We start from the raw sequence: 13,387 nt of genomic DNA, 5'->3' as shown, positions 1-13,387 counted from the left end.
AGGCAGGGAATCATCATAAGATAATTCAGGCTGGCACATAGGATAATTCAGGCTGGCAAGGAGCTTGTGAGGCCTCCACTCCAACCTCCTGCTCAAAGCAGTGTCAGCCTGAGGTTAGACCAGATTTCTGAGGGCTTTTTCCAGTTGGATCCTGAAAACATCCAAGGATGGAAACTGCTCAGTCTCTCTGGGCAACATGCACTTCTGTTCCAGTGTCCTCATGTGGAAAACAGTTTTCCTTATACTCAGTCTGAACTTCCCATGTTTCAACTCACGCCTGTTGTCTCTCATCCTCCCTCCATGCTCCACAGTGAAGAGCCTGGCTCAGTCTTTAATAACTTCATACATACTGGACAGCTGCTATTAGGTGCTCCCAAAATCTTCCTTTCTCCAGGCTGAATGAGCCCAGTTCCCTCAGCTTCTCCTCATGGTGAAATGCTCTGACCCCCTGAGTGTCTTGGCCCTCTACTGAACTTGTTCCAGTTTGTCTGTCTTGTTTTGGGGCAGCCAATACTGGACACAGGATCTAAATGTGGACTAACAAGAGCTGAATAGAAGGGGATAATCCCTTCCCTTGGTCTACTGGCTATGGTCCTGTTTGCAAGCAGCCTCCTGGGCTGCATAGTCATTGCTGCCAGGGCACACAGGAGGTTGATGTTCAGCTTGCTGTCTACGAAGATGCCTGGGTCCCTTCCTGTAGAGCTGCTGCCCAGCTGGTCAGTCCGCAGTCTGTATTGTTACAAGGGGTTTTTCCTTCCCACATGCAATACTTTGCATTTGTCCTTCTGGAGTTTCATAAGGTTCCTGTTGGACCCTTCTTCCATCCTGTCCAGGTCCCTCTGGATGGCAGTCCAGCACTTGAGGGTATTCATTGGTTCCCCCCAGTTTGGTCCTTTTAAAGCAGTACCAAAAAAAAAGGTTTATGTTTTTAACCTTGATTGCAGCCTTAATTAGAATAGAAAGGGAAAACAGAACCAGTATGTTTCAAGGTGCTGGGTTTAATGCCAGTTTTATTTCCTACAAAAATGTGTGCCTACATGAATTATTTAGTAAACAAGGGATGCCACACAGCACTGCTGTTACTAATGCATTGAAAAACTAAAAAGTAAATCCTTGGTGCATTTCAGGAATCCTAGGAACTTAATCCACCTGGGACAAACCTTAAGTAACCAGTTGCTGCTTTAGTGAATGACAACAATTTTGGAGAGTTTGACTTTCTTCAGGCACTTGCTGCCACCTAGAGTCAGTTAAGCTCTGTATTTTGTGCTTGCTTATATTCGTTATGCTATGCAATTGGGAATCTGTGTGTCCTATGGACACTGGCAAGGTAGAAAGGGGTATGCGTGTATATATATAATGTTTATACATATAGACATGAGCCAGTATGATATTAAAGCTGTAATTGTAAATCAGAAGAATCTTCCAGGAAACATTTTTAAAAATGTAATACTGTAGGATGCAAATACTTAAATGTTACCTAATTAGTAGCTAAAACCAGGATAAAGATAATGTAATGAAGGCTTCTACAACATTAAACAGTATTAGAAGTTATGCATGCTTTCTCACAAGGTGGTATAGCTTCTTGTAGCATAAGTAGTATGCATAAAGCAGATGAAGATAGCATATGCTGCTTGTGTGTACTGTAGAATCTATGCATGTTTTAAAAAAAAAATTAAAATGACACTGTTTTACAAAGGAGTAGTATCTGCTTTTAAGTCCCATTTCTTCTTATTTTATTAAATACAACCCAGGTTTGTGACTGTCCAGCCAGTCTCCTCAGCTATCACTGCACTGTTAGATTTTAATGTACCACATAGACATCTACTGCTTGAACTAATAGAAATGTAAATTGTTATCCTCAGTTAACCATGTTAAGGAGGAATGAGATGCTTCAGTTATAGCTCCATAATGTACATGAGCACCAGAGGAACAGGAAATTTAGTGATCTTCAGTCTTTTCTGAACATTAGAGCACTTTTTCGCCAGTGCAGAGACTGCCTTCTTGTCTGGTCAATCTCAAGACTTCCCTTTAGTCTCCTTCCTGGCTTATGTTTTAGTTAGATAATGGACCTGGACAGTTAGAGCCCAGAATGTTACGCTGGTGAAACAAGTTGTGATGTAGTATGTTGTGCAGTCTCAACACAAAAATGCCCTCTGAAATAATTTGCTAAACTTACAGAACATCTGTATTTTAAATAACAAAAATATAAGAGTGCTAGATTAAAAGTCCAAATGTGAAAGTAGCAACAATAATGGCATGAGAAACAAACTTGTTCTTTTTCCTTGCTTGAATTCACTTACTGTAGTCTTGCTTTTCCTGAATGTTTGACAACTTTCAGTTATTTTTCCCTCTATTTCAAAGTTGTTCTTTTTATAGTAATTTATGGAGTGCTTCTGTGGACTCATTAATTATGTGGCTGTTGCTCAGCATTGCCTAGGTTCAGTAAAACTGCTGCCATCCTCTGAATTCTTTGACTGGAGTGGAGTGTATTACAATGCTTTTTATATCTAAATCTCTAGTGAGCTGGCAATGTCTGAAACCCTTTTCTTTGGTCTCTCCCTTCTGTCCCCTTGCAAATTCCAGACAGTCAGCTTTGCTGATTTGGAGCAGTTGAAAACTCATCTCATTTAAAAACAGAAGCTCATCAAACTCTCCTTTTTAATGGAAAGTATTGTATGACAGTTAGGTTTTATGTGGCAGTCTGATCTAGAATGTTAATTCCTAAATGATTTTACTAAAAATCCTTAAGAGGACAATACCATATGCCTTAGATGACTTCTATAAGAATCCTTATGGAGACTGGAAACTTGAGGAGATTTTTTATTAAGCACAAATGTGGTTAATAAATGTGGTTAGTTGGTTCTTCATTAAATATTTTTCAGATTCAACCAACGTACAAGGCTGATAAGTATTTTCAAATTCTTTTACAGGGTGACCTAAAAACTTACATCTGCAATGAGCAGGAACACATTAAAGGAGATTCACAAATAATGCTGCTACAGAGAATGGCGTGCGAGATTGCTGCTGGACTTGCTGTAATGCATAAACATAATTTTGTGCATAGGTATGCTTTCCAAATAAATTGCTTTTTAGTTATGATGCTCTCTAAAACTCGTGTAGATATTTTCATTAAAATCCATGTGTATTGAAGATTGTGTTTCAAACTTCTGCCTAACTTGCATATCCTAAGTCATGAAGGTGTGATGCTTATGAAGATGCTAATTTAACTGCAGTGGTGTGGTGTTACAGCTCCCACGTGGCTGAAAGCTGATCGCCTACTTTTTAGGTTTGCAGCCCGTAGAACACAACCTACTGCTATGCCAATCTAGAAGATGTAGTTGTTAGATTAGTTGTTGGCCAAGTTAAATTTGTTTTGTTTATTGTGGGGGGGAGGGATGTTAGAATTTTGTTAGAATGAATCTTAACCTGCTTTGTATTTTTTATAGATTATAGCAATTTAGAACTTCTGTTTGGTAATCTGTTACCTTTGTTACTTACTAAAAATGGAAAAAAAATAAAACTGCTGCCTTTCTAATGCAACAAGGGAGAAGCTGACATTAGATGAAAAATCTGACTGAAACAGGTGTTCTCTCACTGAATGATTGTTCATGTAACCTTTTAATCTTCAGTAATGAAGGTAGTCAGATTTAGAAGAAATCATGATGGGAGAACAATTTTGTATTAATCAGGGGAGAAATGCTAGATTTCTTTATTTTTATTTAGTTAATGCAGTTGATACTGAAAGAATGGCAGTAGTAGTAAAAGGCTGGGAAAAAATATATTCATTAAACTAATTTCTCAGAAATATGCCAAAATATTTTTTTTTTGCTTTAAATGAAAAGTTGTTAAGGAACTGAAAGACATCAACCTTAACTTGCAATGACTAAAATATTAGAGAGTATTTGTTCTCCGAACATGGCTTACCTGATGAAACCTTGGGTGTCACAAGATAATTTACTTTATTTTGGTTTTAGGTTGGGTCAATCTGTTCTTTGCTGTAGAAACAGCACTTGCATCATCCCTTTGAGCAAGTTAGGAACGTGTGCTAGAGCTTATCAATGCACATCTTGCTACTTAGAGAAAGCAGAGACCTTGTGTTCAGGGAGAAGCTGAACTATTAAACTGAAGTCTTAAAAGGTGCAGGTGTAAAACAACAGCAAAAGGACTCAGCTGGTGGCTGATGGGCAGAGCTATTCTTGTAACCTGTGTAACAATTTCAAATGACTTGAAGGTAGTAATAAGAATTATACCTGTCAAACTGCGTGATCGCTGTTTCTTGCATTGCAGCAGCATGGCTTTGTAGGTATTACACTTAACTGTATTTCACTGAAAACGTACTGTTAAACTTGATAAATAATTATTCTGTGGATCTGCAAGATTCTCATTGTAAATGTTTACTTCTAGCAACACTATCCTGATGCTGTCAGAGTAAGTGGTAAAGCTCCAGCATCAGTGATTTTGTTGTTAGTGGTAAATTCAAGCAGCCAAAATGTTATTATTTTTCTCTTCCAGGATATTTAAATAGTATAAAACAAGTTGGAAAGCTTTGGGGTGTACTTGAGGGTTACAGATATGTTTCTGACCTCCGTGGTTCAATGACTCTGGAAAGGAAAACATTTTCTTCTTTCTTTGAAGTTGGGAAACTGTGTGGCTTTCATACCGTTTGTACTTCAGAGACATTTTTTTTAAGCCACACACAAGCAATGGTAGAGTTCTTCCAGTGCACTTAATTGCCTGGCACCCTTCTGAGAAACTGAGAAGCAAAATATTGGAGCAATTAGTCTACGGAGCTCTTTGCTGTCACAGCTACTGTTTCATAGTAAGCATGCAGCTTCATTAAACTTGCATAAATTTCTGAGCTTGCATGATGGGTTTTCTAAAACAGATTCTTGGTATTATTACAGCAGCACTGCTGGCTATAAGTACTTGTGTTCTGGTTTCTGGTGGAAACTGGAAACAACTTCTGTGTGTATTCAAGAACTTTTTCATTTGTTTATTAAAGGACTGTCAAGAAATACATTACTTTTTCTGATGGTCTTTTCTTTAGTTCTAGTTCATATGTAATGTATGGTTTTGTTATTTAGGGGAACTTAACTGTAGGTGTAAGATATTACTAGTTGCTTAGTATCATACTGTAAATTGTTAAGTATTTAAACCTGATCTGAATTGTTGATAGATTTTGCTCATGACAATTAAAATGCAAGACATACAATGATAGGTGTTAGGTAAAGAGGGACCTACATCACTCTAGCATGTGAACAGCCTAAGTAATCTCCATCATAGGATTATTACTAGAATGAAATAAATGCATATAAATTCTGTGAGTAGTTTGAATGCTTAAGAGTATACTTCACTTCTCTAGAGAAGTGACTATATTTTGAACTTTTTTATAAAGGACAGCATAATAGTCTAGGTGTTTTTGTATAAAATCTTTAAATGTGATTGCCTTGTCACTATATTTAGTTTTGTTTGGATTCCAGAATGCAGATGCCTCTGGATTGTGTGGCTTTAAATTGATTCTGTTTTGAAAATCTGGAAGGGCCTAAGGGCAATCATATCCTTGTGTCCACAAAACAAATCTTGTCCAATAAGTCTATTGTAAGGAGAGACCCTAATCAGTGTCTGTTTTTTCTGAAAGTGATGGGTGTTTATATAGAACTATGGTGTTCCCAGCACTCCAGTGAGATATGGGATCAATTGTTGGCTTGTATAGGTTCTAAAACTTAATGAAAATGTAAGCAACAAGAGAACTATCTTAACATTTAGTTTGGATCAAAATTGTACTTTTGAAATTAATGTCCCTGTTACTGTGCCTGGGTGTGCATTATGAGTTGGTCTTCTGGAGTGCATGGACTGGTTTAATTTCACCCAAAAAGAATCAGAAAGGTAGCTCCAGGAGAACACCTTTCTTGCACCTAGCTTGCTTCAGCCTTTAGTAGGATTTAGGTGTATGGGATCAGACTACAGCTCATGTGAGTAAAATCGCTGAAGTCTATGTAGTGTGGATGTTGAATCCTTAGCCCTAGTTGTTTCGTATTATTGACCTGCTCCTACTATGGCCTGCTACTTCCTACTGTAACCTATAACTGTACAAACTCCTTGATTTTTTTATTTCTTTTTTTTTGTAGAATTTTATTGGCTTTTCATTTGATACTTTAAGCTGTGGCCTGACTGTTCCAAGAAGTGTCACTGCTGTTAACCTGCTTGTCTTAATTTGCACTGAAGACTTCTTGGTTTGGTCTTATTATTTGTTTTTTTGCTTTTTCAGTGACTTGGCCTTACGGAATTGCTTCCTTACATCCGATTTAAATGTCAAAGTAGGAGATTATGGTATAGGATTCAGTCGATATAAGGTAAGTTAATCTAGTCATGTACCACTTTTTTTAAAGGATTTGGGGCTTTAAGGTTATAACAAGCATACTTTAAAGTTATAAACTGATACTAGATTGTCCTTTATTTGAATAATGGACTTTGAAAGTATACCTGGCAAATAACTGTAGCAAGCTCATGTAATGGAATAGATGATCTTTCTAGAGATGAGTGGAGTTCATGCTTGTAGAAGGAAGCTTCTGGTTAAATCTGGCTTTTTTAGGTCCTATTTACAGTAGTCCTAAAATCTGCACAGATTCATTTTAATGTTTTAAGAAAGGAAAAATTAAATCAAATTTATTAATGAAAATGTTAAAAGTATTCAAATCTATCAAGAAGTGAAAAATTCAAGGCATTAATTAAGTGTTTTCTGAGTACCAAACCTTAAACGAGAAGTTGGCATTCAGTTTTTCTACTTTACAGGGGATTGTGAATGCCTTTTCTGTATAGCGTTATTCTCTGCTACTTGGGGAAAATGGGATTAATTTTTTTAATTCTAATTTTTTTTGCATAGGGATCACATAAAAAGAGATTAAGGAAAGGACTGTCAACTTCTGGAAGTTGATCCAATGTTTGTTCAGTCTTTTTCTGTGTTTTTGTCAATAATTTAGGAAGATTATATTGAGACAGATGAGAAGAAACTTGTTCCTCTCCGATGGACTGCACCTGAGTTAGTAACAAGTTTTCAAGACAGACTGTTATCAGCAGAGCAAAATAAATACAGTAACATATGGTATGTAGTAGGCTTTAAAATAATTTCAATTAGAGATTTGTGAACATATTTTCAAATGTTACACAAAGGAGTAAGTAATATTTGTAGTTAAATTGAATATTGGCCTGACGCACTGCTTTATTTCATCAGATGTACAGTAGGTTAATATCTACAAACATGAATCTATATCTTGCTTTGAAAAGATGCTTAGAAATCTGTTGAGAAAACAGTTAGATTAAGAAAAAATGTTTAGCAGAAGAATAGGTGTTTATACTTATAGAAGTAATTATTGTATATTTGCCAAATGCCTTCAAATGTTTATAAAGGTAGGAGATGGTAAATGTAATATAATAGCTGTGGATGACATAAAGTTGATCCCACTAGAGCCAGATTAAGTTCCATTGGTAGAACAGTACCATCTTAATTTCTTGCTGCAGCATTTGAGGGCTGCAATTAACTGTTTGTCTCTGCTACCAAAGAGCGTATAGAAAAAGGCTAGTGAAAATCTTGGTGATTTCAAAAAAGTTAATCTTCAAGTTTTGCTTCAGTTCTCAAGTCCTAAGAAATTTGGATAAAGGAAATTGGGGCTTAGGCTAACATTTCTGAAAACAATGTAGTTGAATCCCTGCTTTTATATTCTAAGGGCATTAAATATTAAACTAGGTTTTGTTTGCTAATTTAAAGGTAGGGTTGCAAAAAGCAACTGGGATAGATAGAAATTATCTCAATACTGATTTCCTTGCATCTTTCAAGCAGACTTCTTCAAATCATACTGTTCGTCTGAACTACAAGCAGCCAGGGTCTTTCCAACTTGAATTTTAATGCCACTTATACAGAGCTGCTTTGAACGGGTTTGGACTAGATGACTTCCAGAGACCCCTTCCAATCTAAACTACTCTACCGTAATACGTGCAGAGTTAGTTACTTTGCATTTTGAGCAAGAGAAGGTTGCCCAAAGATCAGCATCAACTCTAATCACTGAAAATGGGATTAGTGTTGTATACAGCACTGAGCAAAAGAGGTGGCTTCTGACCACTGCAGCTTAAAAATAATTTTATGAAAACTGAAAGATAAGTTTTCTAACAGTTTGACCCGTAACTGCAATTTCTGATGAAAGCTTTTCCTACTGTTGGACTGAACCGAAGGTTTATTAATCTTCCTTCTCTAAATAGGCACTTTCTACTTTTTTAATATGTGGGTGTTTCCTCCATAGTTGAATCACTTGAGGCCTCTTGTATTTTGTTGCCTTCACTGGTGTTGCCTTCATTGTCATTGCCTTCAAGCAACTTTATTCTTGAGGCTTCTAGCATTCTGTCAAGTAAAATGAGTTAACAGGTTCTGAATTAGAGCCAATGGGAGAGTGATATTTGTTTCTTCTTGCTTTGCATAATCCTTACTTTCGTAGAAAAGCAACTTTAAAATAGCTCTTAGAATGCACAGTCATTTGCTGCTCTTTTTCAGGTCCCTGGGTGTCACATTATGGGAGCTGTTTGAGAATGCTGCTCAGCCTTACTCAGACTTTTCTGACAGGGAAGTCCTAACCCATGTCATAAAGGAGAAGCAGGTTAAACTCTTCAAGCCACGTCTGGAGCAGCCATACTCTGATAGATGGTGAACTTTGAATGTTTTTATTTATTCTTAAAGCTGCTGAAGAAGTTTCTCAAATTACTCAGTTCTCTTAAATATATTGAAAATGCTACATGGAATCGTGCTCCGGGCAAAGACACCCTACATAAAAGTAAAAGGAGTTGCTATAGATGGAAATTCCTGCCAGTGATGTTGTTACTCCTTAGCTTGTTAGATATCTGAATTTTATAAATTCCTTTTAGTGTGAAACCTATTGAAACATGTTTCTTATTTGTATAGGTACGAAGTTCTACAGTTCTGTTGGCTACCTCCAGAAAAGAGACCAACAGCCGAAGAAGTGCATAGACTGTTAACTTACCTTCGCATGCAAAGCCAAAGGGACTCAGAGATTGATTTTGAACAGCAGTGGAATGCTCTTAAACCAAACACCTCAAACAGAGAAACGAATAATTCTGCATTTCCAATCTTAGATCACTTTACAGGAGATAGACTTGGCCATGAGATGGAGGAAGTTCTTACTGTAACTGAAACAAGCCAGGGTCTCAGCTTTGAATATATCTGGGAGGCAGCTAAACACGATCATTTTGATGAATGTGGTCATGTGAATCCTGATGAAGCAATGACATACACAAGTATTTTCTTTCCAGTAGAGGTTTTTGAGAGGTCACTTTCAGAGCAAGGGTCAGGAGCACAGGATGGAGGTGGTCAAGAAGCATCACTTGCTGTCCCTGGAGTGTTACCTGTGTTTGATGCACACAAGCTTTCTGTTGGAAATGACTACTATATCCAGTTAGAGGAAAAAGGAAGTGGCTGCAGCATGAATTTTGATAACCAATCAGTTGTACTAACTACGGAAGTTGATCATCAAGAAGCTGTACAAGAAAAAAGTTCTCATTTCACAGTTCTCAGGGATCTTGACGTTGAAGAATCTAGCACCGATGGGGACTTCTTCCACTACAATACAGATCCTAAAGAGGAATTTTTGCCTGCTACTAGTAGTCCAGAAAGTCCTTTCCAGAATGTCTTTAATGACATTGACAGATCAGAAGAATTGACAAACAGAAAAATACTCAGTTTTGGTGAAACAAATGATATTCCTAAAGACTTTAAACCAGCTGGTTTAAACTCAAACACGGATGCTAGAAAGGCAGTAGGCCTTTCTGAGAAGGAGCATTCTAGCCACGCTTCTAAAAATGAAACAGTTTCCTTATGTGAAAATATCTCTAACCAGTCTGACTTGGTAACTTTAGAAGAACTGTCCAATAACTTCTTATTTCTTCAAGAGAAAAACTTATTAACAGGGTTATTGTCTAACCAAACCAGCAGTGATTTTGGGCAAAACCCGGAAGATGTTCTAAAAAGTATATTAGAAACCTCAAGTAGAAACTCTGTGGATCCTGAGCCTGTGTTGGCTGAAAATGCACAGGTCTTTTCTTTAATAAATGAAAGTCTTAGAACAGTGAAAGATGAAAATTTTAACCCAGTGACAATGAATAAAGATCTGAATTCTCAGTCTCAGACTACTATAGAGGTGCAGGCATCCTCTAGTCCATCTGGAGCATATAAGTCATGTGATAAACATACAACTCTTCCTTATTTGAAGGATGAGGGAGAACTTTTAAATGTGGAAGTCAAAGAAGTCATGTCCTGTAACATTGATATTCTCTGTCAAGAAGAGCTATCCAATAATGCCAAAAATAATAATGTTGGAAACAATCCATGTTACGGTGTTGCTCTTGAAACAGATGAGTGTGATGCACAAATAAGACAGAGAATGCTTTTCAAGTCTGATGAAATAGCTTTTAGTAGAGAAAAATGTGATCAGGAAGATATGAAAAGAAACTTGCAAGATAAGTCTGCTGTATTAAAAAAAGATGAATGTTTATTGGAGGAAAATCAAGAAACATCAAATCATTTTGAGAACTGTAAGGATGTTCCAGAAGAGGGGACCTTAATTTCTGTTGCTACTTCAGATTGTACAAGTCAGGATAGTCTTTTGGAAGACAGCCCATCTCCTAGACAAACTGTAGAACAAGCCTTAGAGACACCTGATTCTTTGGATTCTTTAGATGTAAATGAGGCTTTAGAATCTTTACAGGCTCAAAGTCCTCAGAAACTTTTGCCACCTGATAAACCTGCTGACAGTGGCTATGAAACGGAGAACCTGGAATCTCCAGAATGGACTTCCCATATCACTGTTGAGGATGCTTCTAGTGTAGATACAGCTGTCTGTGTTGTCAGCGAGAACAATGTCAGTTCTTTACCTTCTAATCCAGTCATAATTGTTTCAGAAGCAGCAGCTTGTTTAGATGCAGTGAACAGCAATTTTGAAATAACCCCAAAGGTTTTTCTGGGTGGAAATCAAAACTCGTATAGAGACTCTGCCTATTTCTCTGATAATGATTCTGAGCCAGATAAAAAAACAGAAGAGACTGTAAATCTGTCAAAAGAGACTATGTGTGTTGTTTCTTCAAATAGAGGAGAGAATAATACTGAAAAGGATTACAGTTTTGAAGAGAGACAGCAAAAGTGTGATGTAAGGAATTACCAGGATACCAATAATCAAAGTGCAAAACTAGAACTAAATCACAACTTAGAGATGCAAGAGATGAATGTAAGGATGCAGGGGTGCCCTGATGAGTGGGCTGAGGCAACTCTGAATTCCCTGGAAGTATCGGTAGGAAGTAACCTAAGGGATGAAATAAAACTATCTGAGACTTCACATAAAACTGTCTCTTGTGTTGGCACTAATACTTCAGAACTTCTTTCACACAGAGACTTGAAGTCTGTGCATAACATACACAGTCCTTTAGATTTGAGTAACAGTGAGAAGTCCTTCTATCACATTGAAGGACAAAAACTGAAAGAGCCAGATATTGAAGGAAAATACCTTGGCAAACTCGATGTTTCTGGAATGCTTGATTTAGAAGATGGTGATGATGCAGATGAGGAAGATGAAAACAGTGATTCTGAGGATGACATGAGGACTTTTCATATGCACAGTCTGAGTTCTGACAGTGAAGATGAAACTGTTCATCAAGTACCTGAGATACTTACTGACAAGGATGATGGAAAACATCTGAGAAGCTTGTTGAAACTTCCAAAACCTCTTAATGAAAGGCAACACAAGCACTGGAAAAATGAGAAAAAGGCTGTAACGTTCTTTGATGATGTGACAGTCTATTTGTTTGATCAGGTATCTTTTTTTTTTAATTACCAAGTAAAGTTTTTGTTGGTTTTGGGTTTTTTTAAACAAGATGTGGTAGAATAGCTTAATATTAGTGGACACATTATTACAAGATCACTCATCTTGGCAGGGTTGGATCTTGTTTGTGATGTGGGTCATTTTTTCTTTCTATATAAAGAAAAAAGGAACTTTTTTCTTGGCTGGGTGCAGTTGTGTGCTGCTGATAGAATAGCAGCACTAATTTGAAGTGAAGGAGGGTTTTGCTTTGGGCAGGGCTGGTTGCCAAATCCTGAATCTCCATTGCTTTTGGCCCCTTGACTGCATGCGCTGAATGAAACGTGGTTTTCAGTGATGCGTTTATGATGTTTATAAGCTGTATTTCATATGAATATGTATTCCATATATGAATATGTGAGACAGCGTCATTATAGATGAGATTTGATTAATTTATTTTACCAGAATGTTGTTGTAACTTTACAGAAGCAGTTTATCTGTTTAATGAGTTTGAGGACTTTAAGTTCAAATGCTTTTATAAAAGAAAAGGGAAAATAAAAAGACCCCAAAATGCAAACCACAACCTAACTCTGAATGTTGTGTTAGTTAGCATTAAGGTAGACTTACCTCAAACCATAATCAAAGATGAGAACAGTATTTAAATGATAATGTTACTTTTTATTAATCCAATGTGATTGGTGAAATACTAATCTGCTTATAAAATTCAAGGTTACCTTTGTTTCCCTGTCTGCTTTATCAATTTTTAACTTCTGTAACTTGATACAGAGGAGATTGTATTTTAACATTATAGCAACTAAACTAGTACAGTGAGTTTAAAATAACAGTCACATTGTCAAGCTTTGGAAATGTTGCTTATGATGACGCACATAAATATTAGAGATAATTGTGGTTTGGAATAGAAAACTTAAGTGATCTATTTGTGTTTAGGCAGTCTGTAGAATAGTAATCCTTTTGTCAGAGGGGAAGGGAAAAAATAAGCTGTGTTTAAACTGCTCTTAGTTGTTGAACTCTTTACTTATTATTACAGTAACTGATAACATGTTGGCTACTTCAGATACTGGTCATACAAAGTCTGTCTCTTTATCCTGAAGCATGATTAAAGAGTGGAAAAAAAAAAAAAATTTAAAAAAAGTTGGGAGATGGGGATAAGGCTTTATTAAATAGAAAAAAAACCCTACCTGTGACAGGCTGATAAGGAAACTGTTTTCAATTGGAAGATGTTTTAGCTTTGTTCCTAGAAATATGAAACCTTTTTATATCATAAATAGTATTTAAGTAGTCATTTCCTGCATGCATTTTAGTGTAGACTTGATACAACTTCCTTTAGAAATAGAAGTACGTGCGTGCATATGCTTAATCTATAACTCAAAGTTTTGTTGTGTGGTAATAACTTGAGTTTACAGACCATTATATTCCATAGTAGATTTGATGACAGGGATGGGGGAGTGTATTTTTGAATGCTTGCATCTATAGGCATGGATACATTCTGTGTACAAGAGAGTTAAATAAGTTATTTT

General features: G+C 36.7%; 1 protein-coding gene across 1 annotated transcript in view; it reads left to right on the top strand.

The window, feature by feature from the left end:
- LMTK2 (lemur tyrosine kinase 2) overlaps positions 1-13,387 on the top strand; it is a 30,868-nt gene that overhangs the window by 15,239 nt on the left and 2,242 nt on the right. Inside the window, 5 exon segments of the mRNA XM_059826593.1 lie at positions 2,931-3,064; positions 6,269-6,353; positions 6,981-7,102; positions 8,543-8,692; positions 8,948-11,864. Of these exon segments, the coding sequence (XP_059682576.1) occupies positions 2,931-3,064; positions 6,269-6,353; positions 6,981-7,102; positions 8,543-8,692; positions 8,948-11,864 (3,408 nt within the window).

This window comes from Gavia stellata, chromosome 18 (genome assembly GCF_030936135.1).
Source record: "Gavia stellata isolate bGavSte3 chromosome 18, bGavSte3.hap2, whole genome shotgun sequence".
NCBI lineage: Eukaryota > Metazoa > Chordata > Aves > Gaviiformes > Gaviidae > Gavia > Gavia stellata.
Note: the sequence above shows the minus strand (reverse complement) of the source record. Positions and strands in the feature narration are given on the sequence as shown.